Source organism: Haliotis rufescens, unplaced genomic scaffold (assembly GCF_023055435.1).
Source record: "Haliotis rufescens isolate VD_foot unplaced genomic scaffold, xgHalRufe1.0.p SCAF_5, whole genome shotgun sequence".
NCBI lineage: Eukaryota > Metazoa > Mollusca > Gastropoda > Lepetellida > Haliotidae > Haliotis > Haliotis rufescens.
Window position 1 is genome coordinate 36,722,658 of NW_025964223.1, and position 22,952 is coordinate 36,745,609.

At 40.1% G+C, this 22,952-nt stretch overlaps 2 protein-coding genes across 3 annotated transcripts; one reads left to right on the forward strand and one right to left on the reverse strand.

The window, feature by feature from the left end:
* Positions 1–232: 232 nt before the first annotated feature.
* Positions 233–3,106, reverse strand: LOC125373278. Its single transcript, XM_048384277.1, has 2 exons — positions 2,908–3,106; positions 233–2,562 (listed from the first exon to the last, which is right to left on the reverse strand). Exons 1-2 carry the CDS (start codon positions 3,104–3,106, stop codon positions 233–235), a joined length of 2,529 nt encoding a protein of 842 aa, XP_048240234.1.
* Positions 3,107–6,394: 3,288 nt separating this feature from the next.
* Positions 6,395–21,210, forward strand: LOC124118524 (calcipressin-2-like). 2 transcript variants are annotated; one of them, XM_046480675.1, is made up of 5 exons: positions 6,395–6,689; positions 8,008–8,092; positions 8,637–8,810; positions 9,769–9,937; positions 20,377–21,210. In XM_046480675.1, the coding sequence occupies exons 2-5, from the start codon at positions 8,090–8,092 to the stop codon at positions 20,508–20,510; spliced, it is 480 nt and encodes a 159-aa protein (XP_046336631.1). In that variant the 5' UTR covers positions 6,395–6,689; positions 8,008–8,089; the 3' UTR covers positions 20,511–21,210. The 2 variants fall into 2 exon arrangements, with proteins under 2 accessions (XP_046336631.1, XP_046336630.1); XM_046480674.1 differs by lacking the exon at positions 8,008–8,092.
* The last annotated feature ends 1,742 nt before the right edge of the window (positions 21,211–22,952 follow it).

Here is a 22,952-nt window from a genome sequence, read left to right on the forward strand (position 1 = left end):
TAAAAAAATGATCGAGTCGTCTCTGTACCCAAAGGGGAGCGTGTCTACAGGCAGCTCTGTGATTTCGTCGTAGACGAGCGTCGCTTGTCGTTAACGGTGCGGTAGTCTTTTCGGGTGGGTCAGGTCACAAGAGCGTTCCCGTGCCGAGGTCCTTTTCGAATGATTTGATGCGGGTAATCCAAGCTGATTTTTTCCCCCTCCTTCCCAGGCCGTTGTCCCAGTATCAGTCCTTTCATGGTGTCAAAGTTGAGGTGTTGTTGGTGAACCCTTTGCAGGTCGTGAGTGTTCCATCAGGTCTGGGGTTCATTAACTCAAAGCCATGGTTTTTTGGGCCTCCTGATACAAACATCTTGATGGTGTTTCCGTCCAGTTCGTCTGTAAACTCAACCAACGAATGGCCAAAATCTGAATTCGTGTCGTGGGGTCGATGAATGTAAATGACGCTGTCCGTGTCAAAGTACAAGACCCTGCGACCCACCAGGGCGAGGGTCTCGTACAGCTTGAGACGCGCTTGTGCAGTGACCCAAGCAGCTATGGCGACATTGAAATGAGAATGAGAGGTTTGGAATTCTTCCTTGTGGGTATAGGTCACTTCCATCATGTGTTCGTTGACAACGGTGACATCCTCGATGGTATTTCGGTCATCCCTCCGCAAGGCAAAGTACTGTGCAGGATCGTTCATATAGACGTTCTGACTATCTTCTAACCGTTGTCCGAACTTGCCCAAGAGCAAATTAAGAAAGAGCTTGGCAATCGTGCGAAGTCCTGTTTTTTTTTCGATGCGATCCTTGTCCAACCGAATGCCTTCTTTGTCATAGATCTCCTGGATGTAAGCGTTGTGATCGGTACATCCCTCGGGGTATCTGCTGGCTTCTAGCTTCTCCTTGAAATGACGATCAATATAGGTGTCAAAGAGTCCTTCTTGCTGGGTGTCGGGTTCATGCTGTACAAAGGTGTCGAAATGCCAAACGTCGAAGGTCTGAAGCACCTTGTAACCATACTTCTTCACGGCTTCATGGAGTTCTATGGTGGGGTACGTGCCCACCCAAGACCTCTCTTCGTCCGTGTGCTCGCAGGGTGAGTTTGACCGGGTATGGTAGAGTCGTTTCGGCGGTAGGACACGACATTGGATAAGTCCTTTCAGCTCAAACAACGTGTCCACAGGTGGTTGATGGAGAAGGGTTGGGGATTGGCAAATGTAAGGATAAAGTGAACAGATATCGATATACTTGATGGTTTCACCTTCTTGGGCTTCGTAGCATAATCGAGTGGCATTGGTGCGTCCTCCATAGAAGGCGTCGAGAGGGTTGAGCGGTCCAGGTACGTGGATACAGTGGGGTCCCTGCAAGAAAGCAAGCAATGCGGAGTCCTCCTGTTGCATTTTTTTAAACTCGTGCTCCCACAGGGTGACGACCCTTTTCACCTCAGGGTGTTGGTTCAAGAGACTCAGGCGGTAGCGGGTGTCGTTATAACGTGCTCCCATCGACGTGCCCAGGACGGGATGAGGTTCTCCATGTTTGGTCTTGTGACATGTCTGACACCCATGCCAGAAACACCCCAGGAATACGTAGATGGTGCCTGTCGTTGAATCGTAGCCATCCACACTCTTACGATGTTTGCCCTCTCCACACGTGAACTCTTTTTCACCTCCATTCCTGGCATGCTGGAGGTGCAGATCGGGGTCCGTCTCCATGAGATAACTTAACCAGTGCATACAGGCCTGGGAAAAGTTTCTCTTGGGTTGGTAGCCTTGAGGTGGAAGAATGGGTTTCAGATCGTGTTTTCGGAAGGATTTCATGGTGAATGCAGCGGCTGTCATCACCTCTACAAAGGGATCCATGAGAACTGTCCTGATAGCGTTCTGTCGGAAGTCAGCGCATCCCCGTCTCAAAATGTCGACATCACTCTGACAGTAGGCTAAGAGTTCTTCTTGCAAGTCAAACAAGGCTCCTTCTTGAACTTCCTGGGTATGCCACTGGAGGAAGGCAGTGCGTTCCGTGGGAGACATGCCATCGGGATCGTACATGACGGCTGGTGGATAGGGACCTCTGTAGGTCTGGTTGGCTTCGGTATTGAAAAAGTGTGGAATATACCCTTTCTTCAGTTCATTTGGTCCAAAGCTCTTTGGAAATGCTTTCAGTGGGTAGGGTATGAAATTCAAACTGTCTTGGAAACACAATCTTCCCAGGGTAACCTGTAAAATCTGTTGTCCATTCCGAATCTTGGTGGGGAGTTTCACCAGATGGGGGTACAGGCCCTTCAGGATCAAGTGCAAATCATAGGATCGTGCATTATGTGCCATCACATAAATAAGCTCCTCCTTCTGGACAGTGGTGTTCTTCATCGTCTTTGTCTTCTCCTTCCCCTTCCCCTCTAACGGGGTGGGCGCGTCCACCTCCATGGCATCCTCCCCCTTGCCCTCCTCCTCCTCCTGGGGTGATGAACATCGCTGAAGTTTCGTGGGTGAATGAGTTGAGAGGGTTCCATCCTGTTTTCTTTTCCCTAGCCGTGATGTGTCCCCTTGCGTGTGCTGCCCTCCTCCTCCTCTTGGTTCTTCTTCTTCTTGGGTTTTTCAGCCAGAGTTGTCAACCAAACACACACCAATCAGAAGCTTGGGTTTTTGACCAATCAGAAGACCACACCTGAGCGAGTTGTGCTTTCTCTCCCATGGAAAATGTATTTTTTTCCCATGAAAAAAACAAACACAAGGGTCGGGTCAGTTTGAAAAAAACGAGGCTCGGTCCAGGCACGGAAACAGATCAATCGGCGTGTCACATTTGGACCCATCAAAACAGGGGCCCTTTTGATCCACTCTAAAAGTGGAAAAAATGAATTGTGTTGTCTTTTTAGGAGTGGGAAATCAGCATGCTCACCCCACGGAGAAAAACAGGATAAAAAAATGGTTACCCATCAGAAGCTTGGGTTGTCGTCCAATGAGGAAACAGGGTGTCAGTGCCTTTAAACCAATAGACGCTACCTGGTCATCACTTTTCCTATGGAAAAGAAACACAAGGGTCGGGCCAGTTTGGAAAACCTGGGTGCAAGTCAGGCGCCGGAACGGACCAATCAGCGTGCAGCGTGTTGGACCAATCAAAACAGGGACCATTTCGATCCTCTCCCTGCACTCCTACACCACGTTCATGTCTGTGCATGTTGGTTCACCTTAAGAAATTCAGGCGTTCGTTCCACACCATGATCGTAGCGCTAAGGTGATCGCCACTTAGACGAACGACTGCCATTGTGCTACAATTACCTTGCACCTCAAAGTTTACAATCACGTCATAATACCCGATGATGTCGTTTGTGAAATTTTGTTGCAAGATCCTCCAGCGATATGACGTCAACCTAGCAACAAAGTTGCTGGGTCATCGGCAGTGTATTATTAGCTCGTCTCAGTGATCTATCATCTCCACACGTAATCGACACCCACCCTGCTTGCTTTGTCAACACAAACTACAATCCCAAAGGACCCACACCCTCCCCCCAGTCCTCTTGGAGGCACACCCCTACGAGTGACACCACGTCTCTATATATGTTTGTATGTTTGTATGTATGTATGTGTACACAAGTGGCATCACGTTTGCTTGGAGACACGAGTCAAACACCACGTATGTCTATCGATCTCTCTCTATCCTTATAAATATAAATATGATAAATAATCATATTGATAAACGTGTGTTTGAAGACACGCATGACACCACGTTTGCATGGAGACACCCGTGACACCTGGTTTGCATGGAGACACGAAGTACATCACGTTTGCAAACGTCACGAATGTGTATCGATCTATATATATATATATACTTCTAGTAACGTCTGTTTGTAGTCACGAGTGGCACCACGTTTTGCATGGAGACACGGGTGACACCACGTGTGCATGGAAACAGGAAGTACATCACGTGTGCCTGGAGAAACGCGTGACAGTACGCATGTAAACATACACGAGTGCCAACTCCGCGACAGGGATGAACAAGTGACAACGTCATAATCATATGGATAAACGTCTGTTTGAAGACACACACATGACACCACCTTTACATGGAGAGACGTAGTACATCACGTTTGCATGGAGACACGTAGTACACCATGTGTGTTTGAAGACACGAAGTACACCACATCTGTTTGAAGACACGCGTGACAGTACACATGTAAACATACACGAGTGCCAACTTCTCGACGTGGACGAGTGACAACGACATCATCATATGGATAAACATCTGTTTGTAGTCATGCGTGGCACCATGTTTGCATGGAGACAAGAAATACATCACGTAGGCATATACCTTCATCAAGTTCATGTCTGTGCATGTCGATTCACCTTTAAAATCAGACGTCCGTTCCACTTGATCGTAGCGCTAAGGTGATCGCCACTCGCCTACTGTAACTTAGACGAACGACTGTCATTGCGCTACAATACGATCGCCTTGTGGAACGAGACCTTGCACTTCAAAGTTTACAATCACATCACCATACCCGATGACATGATTTGTGAAATTTTGTTGCAGGATTCTTCGCCGACATGACGTGAACCTAGCAACAAAGTTGCTGGGTCGTCGACTGTGTATTATAAGCTCGTCTCAGTGATCTATCGTCTCCACATGTCATCGCCACACCAGTCAGTGTCCTCTCAGGAGACAGGTGGCAGGCCACCCGTGCCTTTGCACCACAGCACCTATGTGGGAGAAGAAGTAAACAAACACAAAAAAACAAGAACCTCTTCCTCCTCCTCCTCGTCCGCCGCCGCCGCCGGAAACGGAAGTGCCGCGATCTTTGATGCGCGCGCATGACCCACAATGCCCTGCGCAGGTCACGTGACCAAACGGAAACCGGAAGTGACGTCATAAAAAAACCCGCCCAAACAGAGGCCAGGAGCGGTCCTGTACCGCTGCCATCAACTACTCAGGTGCAAGAATTGTTTGAAGCCAATATCATTCAACCCAGTTCTTCTGAATGGCACTCTCCCATTGTCATGGTTAAAAGATGATAGCTCTTACCGCTTTGCCGTATTTATCCCTCTACCACCTCTGCAAATATTTTTAGTGTGCTTGATTTTGCTAGTGACTTTTGGCATCAGATGCAAAACACATGGTTTTTTGTATGGAATCGCCTCTCTTTTGGCCTAAACATGCTCCAATGGCATTTTTGCAAACAATTTAAGCGGCAATAAAGAAATGAATTGGTGTTACATTCTAATATATGTAAATGACATAATATTTTCTGAAACGTTTTTGGAATATTTGAGTCACCTCGGGGCAGAATTCCAAAAGAACAAGAAAGCAGGGCTCACTCTAAAACAAACCAAATTTTCGACAAAACGGAAGTCACCTACGAAGGGCATATCTTCCGCAAAGATGGCATAATCAAACGTGCACGTTGAAGTTTAATTATTCCCTTGCTATGGTTTTCGGACGCAAATATAAACATTTGTAATTTTCTCGTTAATCACAATAACAACTGTAAAGTATCTCACTCATCTATAAAAGATAACTTTATCCTAAAAACAGGTCATTATCTGAGTATTTACAATGTCTCTGTGACGCCAGATCCCTTTGCTACAGCGCGAGTAATGCGATAACCATGGCCTTCCGAAAACGTATGATGTCCGAAAACCTATGATCCGACGATTATTTACTGAACCAGCTTAGCCGAGCCATTTTGGTCCTAAATATATCGTATGGAGCGGTGTCCATGACAGAGCTTCAAATCCCATTTTAGTTCGGGGCTTGAGAGCCAGGGGCCGCAAGGTTGAGGGTGAAACCCAGTCGGGGGTTCGTGGCTTCAATGTGTTTCAGTTTTCCGCACAATTAACCCCCTAAGACGTGTGTTGTGCCCTTAAACCTAGCTCTAAAGACGCATCCTTTACGATATTTATTTTCTGCGCCAAATACATTTTGGAAGAAAAAAGAGGCGCATGAAAGAATAAGAATAATCCAACGTGCACGTTGAGTTTTAATTAAAACTTAGATTGGCAGAGCTTCCAATCAGGCCGGGCTATATATACAGCGAGAGACTGTGGGTTCAGGGTGGAACGCCGTGGGGAACTCATCGGATTTTGTTTTTCCACCTAAGAGCTATTTCTACATTTCTTTAGTTCAGTAAGATTTAGTGCAGAAAGGAGAATATGTTAACCTCATTCAACTTGTGTAGTCATATGGAGTCATGAATAGTGCATCACTCCTGAAGATTGTTTTCCTACAAATTTAAATTGTTGTCAGCCTTAAGTTTGGATCTTACTTAAGATTAAATAATCTTGACTTGTGAGCTTGATATTATATTGAATATCTTGGGATTTAAGCGGTATGCTTTTGAAAGTTGGCAAGGTCTGCACAAGATCTGATAATTTAAGCTGCCATAATTAATGTGACCACCTTCTGTAGGTGGCGCTGTTAGTGACGTCACGGGAACCCCCTCGCTGATAAAAATAGATCACAGTCTCAATGGTAGCACTACTGTCAGAGCGTAGATATATTTTTCGAGAACCCCGAACTGCTTTAACAGAAACACTAACGTAACTCATAGGCTTGTTTATCCTTTGAAGATACATTTCAATTCATCGCACATTTGTCTGAATGCCGCGATTAGTCGCGACGCATGAGGAAATCAAAATGGCGGACGATGTCAGCGATTTACCGGACGCTCTCATAGCAACAAATGTTGAAGAAAGAGTATTTGATGATCTGCTAGAGAAGGTATTAACGGAATAGGACTATTTTCCTTGTAAACCGTGTTCGTGGTCATAAGTTATTTACTTTGGCACTTCATTCACTAGAATTTAACAGCCACACCCTGTGTTCATGCTTGTGTTGCTGGCTATAACATCGTGATTAACACTTACAAGAGCGTATATTGTTCCTTTAATTCTGTTACCTTATTATGTAGATGAAGGTATGACACACACATTGGCCATCCCCATCATGTCTGAAGCTGTTTATATCTCAAAAACATTTCCACCTATTTGATAACTAAAGCTTTCAAAAGTAATGCTTCGTAAATCTCCCACTAGACACACAAAGCTCGCCTAAAGATACAGAAAACATGATAGTTAATGTTTAGTAAGGCTAATAAACATAATAAGTTAATGAGGGCATATGCCACCTTTGCATTCGTTGTGGAAATGTAAGCTCCAATTATGTTCATTTGGCTTGCAGGTGGCACTGATGCTATAGCTGTGAAATAACCTATTATTTGATAATACCTCAGGAAAAATCTTTTAGAATCCATCCTGATTAAGCATCAGACTTCAAAAGCACTGGTTAAGTGCACATTAAAGAATATGTTCGAGAGGTGTTTTCCTGTACCCAAAGTTCCCAAACCATTTACCAAAATAGTTTGATTAATTGGAAATGAAATTATTAAGAGTTACATGTATTACAGAATTCTTTTGCAAGATGGCATTTGGTCACTGGATGATTTTTGCGACTTACTTGGGCAAATGAAACTACTCTTGCCTTTGTCACTAGCGATACTTTCTGCTCTGATGTGCCTTAGTGTAGACACAGACAGACCAGTGGCAATGCTAGCTATTGACTATGCTTGAGATTTATTTGTACATTCTTTCTTCTTGTAATTTATGACATTATAGGCCAATTCTTGAACTTGAGAATGAATGATTTGACCAAGCTTTCCTATCATTGATATGTTTATTTGTTTGTAATTCTTCTAGCAAATGAAATTTAGAGAATTCTGGTATCGACTTGTCACACCGACCTCTTAATAGTCTTATGAGCAACACATGTGTCCATGTGGGTGTAATCAATTTCATCGTCATGACCAGCGCATGCACAACATCTGACACCCTCTCTACCTGTAACAAACCAAATTTATATGTTTGCCCACATTCTGTGCACCATACCCATGCTCATGTGTATCATCAAAGTTGTCAATGTCTAAGACCTGCATCACTTGAAGCTTTCCTCCCACATTAAGCTGTCACTCCGTGATATCGTTGGAATACTGTTCAAAGCACTCAGTCAGTTGCATATTGAGATGTTATCATGGTTATTACAGAAATCAACAATCCCCCTGTAGCATTTTGGTTTGACCACAACCTGTGAGATGATCATCATTGGCGAACAGAGTTCAGAGACTGATGGTGATTACAAGATTTCGTTTTTCTGTAGGTACATCATCTTCCAGAGGCAAGAGAGTTAACTGACTTTAACAGTCCATTTTCCACCCTTGCCGACCTAGGCTGGAATTTCTGGGCTTGATCATAGAGTCACCAGTGGCTATTACGAGTTATGTCCCTTCTGTCCCAGTTAAGACGATCTGATCGATAATTAAGATCTATATTGTGATAAAACGAGTCTTACATCGCGATGTGCATCAAATCATGTGAGCACCTTGATTAAGAAACTATCTGTTGACAACAAGTTGGCAGTGCACATGCTTTGCAAATTCTGCAATCGACCGAAATCTGCGTGACAGTTTACCATTCGGACGAACGATTTTTATTGGACTATGCATAGACTCTTTCGTCCACCAAAATTTAACTCCTTAATACCAGCCTTGTTCGGCAGGGTGGAAACTTGACTTTTATAGTCAGTTAACTCACTTGCCTCTGGAAGATGTAGGTACATATATATAATGATTTAATCTGTGATATTATATGAAATCTTCTTTACTTCATATTTCAGGAACAGTTTGAGAACCTGTTTTGTGAATTTGATCCAAGTGTGACTTTTCAATACCTCAAGAGCTTCCGCAGAGTTCGCATTAACTTTATCAGTCCCGAGCTGGCAGCAAAAGCACGAATACACCTGCATCAAGCTGAATTTCTTGGCACCATCATCAAGTGTTACTTTGCTCAGGTAAATTTGCAACAAAAAAGACAATACTAAATAACCATTTGTTAATTCAGTGTATATTCACTGTATACCTTGAAAATTTAATGGCCAAATTAGAGACACAAATATACACAATTAGTGTGCCTAGAAAATGATGGATGGTATAACTCTGATATATTTGTTGAAATACTGTGAACATCAGTCTCTCCATTACAAATATTTTAAATTCTGAGGGTCAGATCAACTACAGTCATACATGTTTGAAATGCCTAAAAAATAATAATACATGCTTGAAACTATGTTTACACATTTCTTTGCTAAGTTTACAACTGAAAAAAACTAGTTTGCCATTTCAATATGAGATTTAAGTGAAAACTGTCGACTGTAAATAAAAAAACCAGACAAGTTACTTCTTTTCATTTCTTTTGAAATATATTTTGTTAGAAATATTTAAACATTATAAATACACTTGGAAACAAAGTCAAGGAGTGTATATTATGTACCTGACTATTGAATGCTTTCTACATTAGAAAGTTCTGACCAGCAAAAATATTGTTGAAATAAGTATGATTACAATATAACTTGGCATATATGCAAGGGAACATTATAACATAAGCACACATGTACTGATGTTTACTGTCTTATCTTTATGCTGTTTTAGTCATACTGTCTTAGTTGTACCACACTGGAGACAATGATTTCTTGACAGTGGCTTATATGTATTGTAATATAACAACTGATTTGACAGTTTTTTGCACATGCGTACTAAAGGATTTGGACATCAAAGCACACAATACTCTTTTTTTTGGAAAGTGGCAAGTTATCATTTAAAATTAGACTACGTTCTAAAGATGTTTGTGAAATGTTTTAAGTTCAGCAATTGTGCTTTGGAATCATGACTGGTGAAAAAGTTGCTAGGAATGGTTTTCTAAATTCTAGTTGGAACAGTTGCTCATATTGTTGCTTGATGCATTTGTTGTAGGCCAAACAGACGACTTGTGATGATTCCCCACACCTGAAGCCCCCACCCATGGAGAAGCAGTTCCTCATCTCGCCCCCTGCATCCCCCCCAGTGGGGTGGGAACAAGTACAGGAGTCTCACCCTGTCATCAACTATGATCTCCTGGCAGCCATTGCACAGCTAGCTCCTGGTCAGTCTTCCTGGTACTCCTACATTAAACTGATGTACTGTAGCAGATCATCACTTCTATCTTTCATCTTGGGTCATTTCAAAAGAATAAATACAACAGCACAGGTACATCAATGTGATCTGGTACTAAGCAGGTCGAAAGCTGAATTGTAAATGAGAATCTAATAATTAAGCATGTCTATCATGTGAAAGATTTTATCTAAATTTAACCATCGTCACTGCAGCACTTTGTTTTTGAATCAGTTGTGTCAAAGGTCAAGGTCTTCCTCAAGGTCATAGCCTGAAGAAAAGTTAGTTTTAATGATGACTTGAGAAGCATTTACAAAATATGTCAATGAAATTTGGTATGTGACAACCTTGGGACAGAGAAGCTGTATGAAAAAGTTTGTGTGATCTCTGTATAATTAGGCCAGTAATAATATTGAAACACCTAGACATTTTTGATAACATACAAATTTTATATTAAAATGAATCATCTACATATTCTGTCACACCATACCAAACCCAACCAAAATCAACCTCTGGCAAATATATTTTTAACCATTTTATTTATCGGGACGAATATGGTAGAAAAAGGGGAAAATGGTTTCTTCATGGAGGCTTTAATCAGGATGTCTTTAAACACATAATGGTGATTATTTGCCATATTTGGTGAACAAATACAGATTATGATGATAGAAAATTGAATTGGGATTAATTATTAAGAAAATTAACAATAAACGAGGTGATGTGTGGCAAGGCCATACTTGAGTTGTCTCCCTTTAAACATACTTGCATCAACTGTCAAAATGTTGGTATTCTTCATTCCTACTTGAATGTTTGCAGCAACTTAATAATTTTAGTAAATAATTAGAAGCAGCAAAAGGTCCATTCCAAATTAAGTCAAGGTGACATATCCATTGTCAGACAGACATGCTCCCATAATCATAAAAATGTCAAGTTTTTTTTTATCAGTTTTTGACGATCAAAATGAACTTGTGTAGAGTAGTTGGTAACAACTTGATAGCTCTTCAAACAGTTTCACAATCTGTGCATGTATATATGCTGTTCACACTTCCTGTTGTAGCAGATGGACCTGTTAATCAATTATAGACTATCATCAACAAGAATTCCGTTTTCACACGCACTTTCACATTTGCAATGGATGCTAAACGGAATTCTCATTTTGAAGCAGCTGCAAGAAGTACATAGTCTTTTGGAGCTCTTGCATGAACATCTAATCTCCTTCAGTAGGTCTGGTGGAGCAGGGTCTTTATCAGTGATCACTGGGAGTAAATGTCCATGAGTGTTTCTGAACCCAAACCTTTCCTTGTCATGTAACGTTTCAAGATGACGACCATGTGTGGACCTGCAGACGAACTCGCAGGGAATGGAAGTAGCAAGCTCTTGATGTTGGCGGCATGCGTTCAACAGGAATTTATCATCCAAAACTGGCTTCCACAGGAGATATTGCTTGGATTAGATCAAGCGATATCTACACTGTAGATATCGCTGCAGTGAAATTACATCACAATGCTTTGCAGACCATTGTGACGTCACCAGTTACCATGACGTCACAATCAAATGACATCACTAATGGCTCTGCTACTGAAGCTGTTAGCAGTACTTTTTACACTGAAAACACTGCTAATTACTGTCTACAAATTGAAAAAGTTTGAAGAATGATGTTGGATGATAAATAAAATCTCTCCCTCGTGTCTTTTGATATCAAATATATCAACACTCGTTGATAAAAGTGGCAAAAATCCTCGGCAAGCCTCGGAATTTTTCCACTTTTATCAACTCGTGTTGATATATTTGATATCAAAAGACACTCAGGTGAGATTCTCTATATATCTAGTAGATATGATGTTCAGGTATTGCAGGTCATCTAAAGATCTTCCATACTTTCCACCAATGTATAGTCCAGAAACATACCTCTCTCCTGCTTTCTTCACATCATCCAATGGCTCATCATCCTCACCTAACACTTTGACTGCTGTTTGAAGTTCAGGTGATGAAGAAAGGTACTTCATATGCTTCACTTTACCAAAGCCAAATACAGAAGATGTAGTGTCACATCCAGAAACAGCATGCAAAAAGGGCAACAATTGGTACTGATGATAACCAATTGAACGCTGTGCTTCTTGTATTGATATTGTTTGTGTTTTTGTCTTCATATATACATCAGATTTGGGATCGACATGGTGCATCAGCAAGACAAGAACATCTGTATCATCTGAAACAACATGTACTGTGTTGTGTGTGTCAGATAACTTGACTGCCTCTCTAACAATGACAACGTCAGCATCCCCTTCACTTCCTGCATGTTGTACAGAGATATCAGAATCCTTAAGATATTCAGATAATAGATTGATAGTATTCTGTTTGTTTGTTTGGCAAGAAAACTGCTTTGGTCAGAGGGTACAGGGGTTTCGGGGTTTACTACCACATCAGCATCTGTGTCCTTCATTAGTCTGCGACGCTTCTGCTCTTGTTCTTTTTTTGTCTGAACTTCATAACTGTCAAACACTACCAGAAGAGGAAATCAATCTGTTGTTTTGTGTGCTAATGTGTTGGTATAAGCACGACACACATTGTGAAGGGTGCCTATTTTGGGCCATTTCATTTGTTGAAGCACAGCACATCCGTCAACAACTGTAATTCCAGGGATGATGTCACTAGTAACGACAATGTTCGGATTCAACTTTATGATGTGTTGGGAAAGTTGAGACTTTTGGGATTTTCGCATAGTGCCATCTTCATAGAAGAGAGCTGGTGAAACAGCTGCAAGTTCAAAGCTGAACACAGATGAAGGTGGAGGTCCTGAAACATAGGCAATCGACAACAGACGTTGGTACATCTCAGCAGAAGACATATGAATTTTTTCACCGTCTTTTAAATTCACTGCCTTTTTCATCACAGCAAATGTAACAGTTGGTTGCTTTTTTTTAATATGACATCTCCAAACTTCTTCTCATTGATGCTGTCTTGAATGGAGTTACCAATTCTGACCAGCTTGTCAACGTTGACTCGATCATCAGCAATCAGGCCTGTGGCAATGTTTCTCAGCTGGGAATTTTCTCCACCTTGAAATGGGTTATGGGTCCTGAGATAGCCTAGGATAATCTGCATATCCCTGAAGTCTTGACTGATTCGTCCTACATTCATTTCACGATGCTGATCTGACCATGAGCTGTTGGTTGTTTTCGTCAAGGATCTCAAAGAGTCAGTATACTGAGCAGTGACATGTGCTGACAACAGCCACTTTGTTCTTGCACCTTCCCTGTGAGTGATATTGATAAGTCCACCTTGAGTCTTTCCAGCCCTCATCAGTGACTGTTCTATGGTCATATCACTCCACGTGCCACTCCAGAACAGGTTGCTGTTACGACGGACTGTGAAGAGGCCATTTTTAAGGGGACTTTCAAGGCATGGACATGGACTTTTGAAATCCTGTAAATACAGCCTGCAATACTTGGCATAGTTGTTATGTCCTGTAGCAGCAAACCAGGGTAGCATATCTTGTGATGCTTTTAGATGAAGCTGCCAGTTCCCTGTGCGCTCAGCTCTGATGAACATACAGACAACAGACACAAAGTCCAGAAAATTCAGCCACAAATTTGCAGTCGTTGATTCTTGTAGTTTCTACTTTGTACTTTGTAATCTTGTTGATACTTCTGTCATGATGTTGTTGTTCATCACATGGGTGATAGACTGATTATGTTCCATAAGCTGCTTATTCAAGAGTTCCAACTCTGTAAAAATCTGATCAACATCTGGACTTCTTGAAATGAAATTCTGCAGTGTTTCATTCTGACTGACTGAACTATCATTGTTGTCTTCCATTTCAGCTGAATTATCGTCTTCAGCAATATCTCCTTCAGGCATCAAAAGAAGTATGTGCAAAGCAGCACAGGTGAGAAGACATGCTCTAAGTGTCTTTGTATAAGCCTTTCCTTCCACCATTTTGGGAATGGAATTTCGGGAATATACAGTAGCCCAAGCTTCATTAGGTCCACAGCCTTCCATAGCTTTACAACCTGCCCCAAGAAAAGACATCAGCTGATGAAAACCTCCAAGACGAAGTTGAACATGTTGAAATTCAACAGGATTGTCAGCTATAATTTTATATGCCTTCGCATAGAGTGCTTGGTCAAAGGTGAGCATTGCACAACATTGTCTAGCTTTTTGTCTTTGCTTATCAATGAAAACCAGTGTGCTATGTACAGCCTCATTCGTTTGAGGGTTAAGAGGTATCATTGGATGGTACACAATTGAGGAGCACAAACATTCACCTTCTGTAATTTCTGCCATGAAGCCTTGCCAACTCAGTGATACTTGGAAACGGGCATTTGACAGCATCCATAAGGTGTCTAGCTTCAGATACTCTTCCAAAGAACCAACTTCGACTGGTTCGAGCTGCTGGAACACTATCTTGGACATGAGATTTTTGTTGGATTGCCTATACGGTTGTATTATATGACCAAAGTCACCAGAAGATGCAATATCAGCAGATGTTTTCTTCTTACGCTGAACAGTAATTGTTTGCTTGGAAGCTGGGGTTTGGCAAGCAATAATACCCATGACATGTGTTGAATTGTGTCCAGTAACAGTGTCCTCATTGTAGTCAAAGTTGTCAGCCACCCACTGACAAAAACCACCACCTTGGTCCTGTGCCTCGATTCCAGGTGGAAGATCTTCAACAGACTCGCTTACTACAGCTGATTTCTCAAAATCCATTACTTGATCATAAGACACAGAGAAGCCAAGACTAGACAAAACATTCAGCAGCACTCTGGATCTTGTTGTTTGGTGGATGAAAAGGCCAGTGGAGAGCATCAAAGGTGATAGATAAGGATTTGGAGCTGAAGCTTGCATCAATGCATGACAAAGAGAAACAACTTCAAGTCGTTGTTTTTCAAAGGCAGTTTCTGTGGTTGCTTTTCTCATTAGACTTCTCACAAATACAAGGAGGACATCAGGAACCTCATTCTCAAGTTTGTCAATGTCAATGTCTTGAGGACAAGGATAAAACAAGTCTTGTCTTCTTGAGACCTTCCAAACGCTTTCTGATATGACACCCTAACATTCTGGCTTGTTGCAATGTGTCATCTTTATCACTGTCATCTTCATGATAGGAGTTTTGCAGAATAGTTGCTGCTTTGTCAACAAAAGTAACAACATTTGCTCTTCCTTCAACTTCTGCTATAGTCACCTTTGCACCAAAGTGTTCAAGAAGACAGCGCTGCAGATGTTTAATGCTGTATGGTTCCACATCTTCGGCAAGATAAGATGCCAGCCTGCTCTGCAAATCCTGTATAGTGAACTGACTGTTTTGTTGGCAGGATAACCACCTGCATAATGCTGAGAAAGCAGTACTGTTGGCTGTGTCCTCATTTTTGGTATTGGTCTCACTTTTACCTCGTGCTGACAAGAACTTCTGCATGCATGGTCTATGATATTTAGCCTCAACTGCATGAATATCACCTGCCATTGCAATCCTAGCCTTGATTTCTACTGATTCTTTATCAAGTCTCTGGTTACAAACTTGTAACAGTGTATTTTGTAAGATGATTGTTTTTCCAATATTGCTGACATACTCAATACTGCTCACAGCAGAGGACTGGCTTGGATAACAACGTCCCTTAACAAAATCAATTTCTTTGGCACATATTAAACAATGAGTTTCAAAGTTGATATTGGAGTTCAGAGTTCGCAAAACATGTGGCAGTGGACTGAGTTTTGATGGCTTTGTAAATGTTCTTGTTTGCTGTGTATGTCTTTCGACAACTCTCATGTACAAAATACATGTAGTCATTATTCACTGTAATCTGAGTGTGAATGTCATCTTCACGTTTCATTGATACTGCAATCAAAGATGAAAGTCCTTTTGAAGACAGTTACACATCAGCTCCATCAACACCACACAGAACACAGCAGTGGTCAGCAGCACCTGGAATTAAAACAATACAAATAATAATTTTTACAAAAATAGTATGCAATTTAAAAAATATTATCATGTGTTAAAATGTTGCATAGTACCAGGATTGCATCTTGAAAATGTGTTCATAATGTATGTGCACCACCCAAAATTACATGGAAGAAAATTAGTGAAACATTTCATTTTTGTCAAAAGTTCCAATTAAAAAAAATTGGGCATAGCTTCTGTGTGCCGGGCTACCTGCCCGGTCTAGGGAACAAACGTTCAATTTCCTGATCCCCCCCAACCCCAAGGCTAATGGACAACTGTCCATTGTGCACTGCCTTTCCCTTACCCCAACACATTAAATTTATGTTTACATGAATATTGGTATATAACGGTACCTACCTTATCACACAGTTTCATTCAAGGCATTGAAATTTGTTTATGCAATGATAAATGCATTGTACAGAGATTAGAAATAGAATTTTGGGGTTTTGTTTATACTAATGTTCCTGTGTTTACCCATTTTATAAAATGAATATGAAGTGTTACACATCTATTTACTATGATATCTGTGTATTTGAACAAACATATATTTATTTAAAAGTAACAAAAATGTACATTATTCCCCCCACAAAGCATTTCAGTGTAGGGCCACCTGAAGTCATCATATATGTAACCAGTCGTTAAGTTTGTCGCATACAAGGAAAAGCTGTCTGCTAGCATACAAGTGTCCGATGTATGGGTTTACAGCCCCCCAAACATATTTATTTATATTCTAAGTTCTCTGTAGGGTAAATAACAGATGGGAAAAACATATCTTAGTTGTGTTACAAACACAGTTTAAATTAATTTCTTTTCAACAGATGCAAATACCATACAATGCTATCAAGAAGATCTGTCAAAACTGTGATGGAATGAACTCGAATAAAGCAAATACTTCAATTAAAATAGTAAAATTACTCTATGCTAAGGACTCTGCATATAAAATACTTACCAGAGCTCCTATGTGTTGTTGATGACATGTTCTTGGAGTGATGTGTTGACACAAAACCTCTATGAGCTGGAGAGACCACCAGTGGGTGCCATCTTGTTTTGGTTCCTACAGATACTACTTTATGGACAACTACTTTACATGCAAAGAAAGTCATTGATCAAATTTGACTGGAAATCAAACTCAAATTTAACAACTTTGCCAGAGGTTGATTTTGGTTGGGTTTTTATGGTAATGACATATGAACATGAGAATACCTTTGGCATAAATATTTGTCTGTTATCGAAATTGTCTAGGTGTAATTAAATTAGGGGATTTTCCTACTGGCCTAAATGTCAAAGGCACAGTGAGGGTAATTCTGAAAGTATGTTTGCCATTTTAATTTTGTCTTTTTGTTTTAAAAAGTCGTGGGCATGTAGTGTATTGTTCAAATACTCATGTAAGACAAGTGACGACAGTCATCTTTATATCAGAAGTAGGTGATGTTTGAAACCATGTGGTGCATGGATATCTCAGGGACATCATATCATGTAAATATCCTTTATGACCCAGGGGAATCACTTTGGCACATTGATCGCTCATGTCAAGGGTCAAGGTCATCCTGATGGTCATATCCTGATTAAAAGCTTTGTTTATCGCCTAACTCGAGAAGGTTTTACTGTAGGTCAATGAAACTGGTACATGTCATCCTTAGGGTGCGGCCCAGATTGAAAAAGGTCATGTGAATATGTGAGATATGTTTGTTATTAAGGTAGCTACAGGCATGGGGACTTGTTTATAACGTCCTTCTGCATTGGGCATATGTTTTCCTAAACCAGAAGTGATGTCACTTGTACTCATAACTTTCTTGTTATTAAAGGTAGTTAGAGGCACAGTCTTGGAGGCAATCACTGAATCAGGAAATGTGGTGATGGGCCTGCTTATTAGGGGTGTCACAATAAATCGGAATATCGATATGTTGCTATTGGTAAGCACTTAAAGTCAATAAATTGATTGTTAAATCAGTTTCCAATCAGTAGTATCTATTTCAGTTAGGAATATCGATAGTTTCGATTGTATTTACCATATCAATATACACGCAATGCTGTTTAAATTTGCATTTCTTTTGATCATAAGTGGTAGTAATTTACACATGGTAATGTGGAAGTTTCTTTTTCTTAAATTATTAGGGTAAAGAAAAAACAAATTAGTCATATCTCAAACTTTACTTTTTATTTGTTGTTATGGTTATCACATTCAAAGGAAACTTCAGTTCCAAGGTTTAATTCAACTCTTAAATCCATCTAAAATGATACACTGAAAACTATCGATATTTATCGCAATGGTTGCTTGCAATATCAATAGTTATCGCAATAGTGATTTCCAGACCAATAGTCACCCCTACTGCTTATGTAATGCAAACACTTCTATAGTTTATTTATTGTGGCCTAATGTTGTCAACATATATAAGATAGCTACGTGATAAATCACAAAGAACAATGAAGTACGAAGCCTGGTTTATTTCATGATAAAACATTGTTCTATCATGATGTCATTTCTGGAGATTTGAATACTGTAAATCTTAAAATTGATGCGTGTCCAAATTAATACGACTGCTGACCCCTAGCCAAAAATGCGACTCAAAATCCCCTCACCCCATTCCCAGTGGAATGATACATATTCTTACCTTAATCCAATCAAACAGCAAATAGCACCGCTTATTAGCACTGAGTAAAGCACTTCCGTAATAACAATAAACAGTGTTTTCCTAACAACAACTCACAGTTTATATGTTTATTCAGTTGACTTGCATCATAGAAATTCAAAGGCAATAAAAAGAATGGACACAATTTATTTATAACAACTTGTCAAGCAAGACCACCGTATAAGGATCTATACCAAAACGTCACCTATACAGTATTAAAGAAGTTGTTATCCATATATTGTGTCTATTTTGTCATCAGTCAGTTTCTTAGTAATGCCTATCAGGCAATAAAATAATTGGACCAACAACAGTTCGCTGATTGGAGTGGTCAGTGATGCCTGACATGAGTGGGTAGAACTCTTGACCACAGCAGTGATAACTCACCGGACACCCAATGTGTAACTCCTATTCTTTAAACAACATTGTTATGGACTTGTTGCAACTGCTGCTCAATAAACAGTGTTTGTGTATATATTCAAGTTGGTATTTCCGCTATCTAAAGTGTGCAGTGAGGCCGTCTCAATGTTGATAGAGTTGCTATATGGCTGAAATTATGCCGATGCGACATTAAATTTTAACTAACTCACTATTGTTAATAGTCATTTTGGAGACATAAATGAGAAGTTTCATTAATGTGAACAAAGACCACTCATATTTGCATTTAATTCACGCTTGCCTTAATTTCAAGATTTGCAGTATGTGCTCTCAACTTCATGACATCATATATTGAACAATGTTATTTTTTTAGAGGGAAGTTTCTAGTAAATTTTCCCCATAGAAGTAGCTGGGCTATGCAGGTAAACGCAATGGTTGAATGATCGTATCTAAATGTGGGAGAAATATGACAATCGGTATAACAGGGCTCCAGATAAAGGCTGCATCTGTGTATGTACGGATAAAAAATATGCACCTGTTCGTTTACCTGAATTTGCTAAAAGTAAAACATTCTGCTCATAATACTCCAATTTCCCCCCCAAAAATACTGAATACCCTGGAGGGAAGTGCACATTATAACAATAGACATACATGTACAACGAAAATAAGTATTATTTATTTTTTATTGTCCAGTTTACACAAGAGTAAAAATGCTGTATTGCATATCTAAGATGAAATACAGGATTAATCCATTAAATTCCGTTCAGTTCTCTAGGTGTACTCTTTACTTTGCCAGTACTCCTATATTGAAATAATGAGGAGTACGTACTCCAGATGCTGAAATTATCTGGAGCCCTGGTATTAGGAGAAAAGGTACAGATAATTGACATGAGGATTGTGAGAATATGCGGGAAATACCTAACTTAACCCACCTGTGCGTAAAATGTTCTTTTCGGACATTTCCGGGTCTGTTTCTATTCAGGTAGTCATCATTATTAAAATTTGGGTAAATATTTTTAAAGCTTGTTCATTTTATCAACATCAAGAGGTTGTACATAATGTTGATATCTCATATAAGAAATATATGCCTCATGGCTGCGCCCTCATGGTTTATTCTCCCTGCAGTGTTTTATTGTACGATAAACAACACCCACTCGTCATTTATTTCTTAAATAAAGACTGAATATAAGACTTTGTGATTTTTTTTTTAGATTGGTGCAGATAATAGTCATGTTTTTAAATAGCTTGTGAAAGTAGGATACCTTGGTTCAGAATGCTCCTGCAGGGGTGATGGGGTATTTCATCACTCAAGGAACCCAGGTTTGAGTCTTCATATTGGTAGAATGTGTGAAGTCCATGTGTGTCTCTCGCCATGATATGGCTGGAATATTGCTTCCATGATACCATGATACCATGATTTACTTACACATATTTTATGTGAACACCTTACATGAATGTACAGTATGTGTCCTCCTCCCACAGGTGAATCCCATGAACTCCACCCACCATCAGAATCTCAACCTGGCATCGTTGTCCACATCTGTGAGGACCCAGAGGGTTATAATGACCCCAACAGACCTAGAATAGTACAGACCCGACGACCGGAGGCGACTTGACCATAGTGTGTGTGTATCTTGTACATCTGTTGTGTTCCTGACAGACCTGACAGCTCTTCACTTGGAAGACACAGGCTAACCATTAACAGTGTTCAAAGAGAAATGTGTTTGCTGGCCCAGGGCTTCGCTTTCTCTCGTCTTGGGCAGATCAACATTGTCCCTCACTTGGTTTTAAGGCCAGTACATCTGAAACTACTGGACATTGAATTCTTGTTGATCATAACACCATTATGTATTGTGTATCAGCATTAATTACAGCTTACTCCAATGTTGAACATATTGTCTTGGAATTGTAACGGTTATCTCAAAAAGTGTGTTATGTGCTATATTGCCCGAGTAACTGGTAGCACTATTTATGCCATTATGACATGCTTACTGGGTGCCATACTGATGCACTTGAGTCATGGTAGAGGGAATGTAAAGCTTGAGTATCACAATATTTTGCTTATGGATAATAGCAGTTAGTTTATACACCCCAGTGTCATGCATAGAGGATCACGGTATTTGTTTAATTAGCCATTTCATTAACTGAGATGGGGTGATTGCATGTATGTGATATAGAGATTGCTACACGTTTGTCTGTCAGATACCATTGATCTTACAACGAGTTATCAATGGTATCTGACAGGCACGAGTGCAGTAATCTGTTTCTTACACACCCTAAAATCGCACCTTTTTAGCATCAAAGTGATGCATTTTGTCTATTCTCATGATTGCAGTAGCACATTAATACATAACACCACTGTCATAAGTGACGTCATTCTATGTACTACTTACTACTCATAAATAATGTGACCCTACACAAAAAGGTTTCCGCCATATCTGTGGATTATCAAGGCGATGATGAAAGTGCAAACTAGACAATACAAAGAACACGCTGGGTGCTGATTTAAAAGTTTACACCTAAAAGAAGTGACTAAGTATGTACAACAATGTTTACTTCTGTATGACATCACTGCCGGTGGCCGACTTTTACAAAATGGCGTGTTTCACTGACAACAGTACATGGGATTTCCAGAGGATTTTCTTTAATTGAGGGATCGTATATACATAAATGTGTCACGTAAGTAATCAGAAACATTCTGACAATCTGCGTAGTTATTTGTTTACCATGTTTTCCAATGTAACAAAGAGATTTAGTCAGAAATGCAGATAACTACCGTCGTCATTGTGCGTGATATAGCGTCACACAGGATGGACACTTTTATGGCTTCTGTTGAATTTACCACATCATTGTAATGTATATATGTGGAATTCCATAATAAGGGCAACGATACTCTTCCCATGAATATTCTCAAATGCGTGATCGAGCCAATGTATGCAACAACTAGACGAAAATATCATAGTAATAATGCTACACAGTATAAAATCGGAATTTTGCTTTGTGTACATTTCATCAAGTACAGTTTTCCGAGCACAGTTTTCGTTTCCATACCTAATTTATTTCGCATGATTTCATCTAGATAATTTCCATTGGTGACAAAGACCATTTGTCATTTGTTTCTAAAATGTATGAGGAATTCAGGGATGCATGTATAACAGCTGAGTTTGAAATATACCTGATCGATTAGGCGTCTCATAACCGGCATTTTGTAAACACAATCCAATATGGTGGAACGTACACTTCGGCGTTCATTTATGCATATTTTCCAAACTATTCTTAACAATTCTAGGCTTATCAGAGACATTTCAGAATTATCATTAGTGATTTGATACCCGTGATCACTAATATGCTATTTTTCTGCTTTAATTAAACATCCGAGATTTTGATTTCTAAACACACAGTAAATAACGCTGTGAATTGTGATTTGGCGACATTTACAATGTACCACATTTTCAGAAGTCACTTTCAGTAATTTTGCTTTGCCTAAAATGACAGTAAATGATAAACAGAAGGTGGAATTCAAAACTGTGAAGTGTATTAGTTTGTGTGATGTATTTTGAATTATATTCGATTTCAAAGTTGAAGAGGAGGGATATATGTGTCGCTGTGGCATCCAGGGGTTTACACTCTGAAAAATGATAATGTTGACATAACAACAGATAATGTAACTGATAATGATAACAAACAAACTCACAGATGAGGACGAGTTTGTTTATTTTTATTATTAATTACATGGCCCTGTTGTTCAATATACAGACGTAGGTGAACATTCGTCTGAAGCACGAGCAACTTATAAATGACTTACACTCAGGAAAGTTGTCTGTCATCATCTGACCTCAGGTCATCACCACGGAGTAGCCAATCACGGGCTTGGAATTCGAACTCACACAGATGTTTGATACCAGTTATCTCAAATGGGTTTCTCACCCACAGGTGTGTAAGAAATTGGTGTACTGTGACCTTCACTGCAACCTGGCCTTTGGCAGCACTATTGGTGTTGAGATTGTTGTTCTGACATTTGTCTACTTGGCAGCTTCCTCCAGTGACCTGTATAAGTT

Excerpts from the sequence above, each read along its gene's own strand:
- LOC124118524 (XM_046480674.1), top strand. The coding sequence starts at position 6,570 with ATGCCGCGATTAGTCGCGACGCATGAGGAAATCAAAATGGCGGACGAT. Across the intron at positions 6,690-8,636 it reads TTGATGATCTGCTAGAGAAG|GAACAGTTTGAGAACCTGTT; the intron begins GTATTAACGGAA and ends TTCATATTTCAG. Across the intron at positions 9,938-20,376 it reads CATTGCACAGCTAGCTCCTG|GTGAATCCCATGAACTCCAC; the intron begins GTCAGTCTTCCT and ends CTCCTCCCACAG.
- LOC125373278 (XM_048384277.1), bottom strand. The coding sequence starts at position 3,106 with ATGGTCCCTGTTTTGATTGGTCCAACACGCTGCACGCTGATTGGTCCG. Across the intron at positions 2,563-2,907 it reads ACAACCCAAGCTTCTGATGG|AAGAAGAAGAACCAAGAGGA; the intron begins GTAACCATTTTT and ends GAAAAACCCAAG.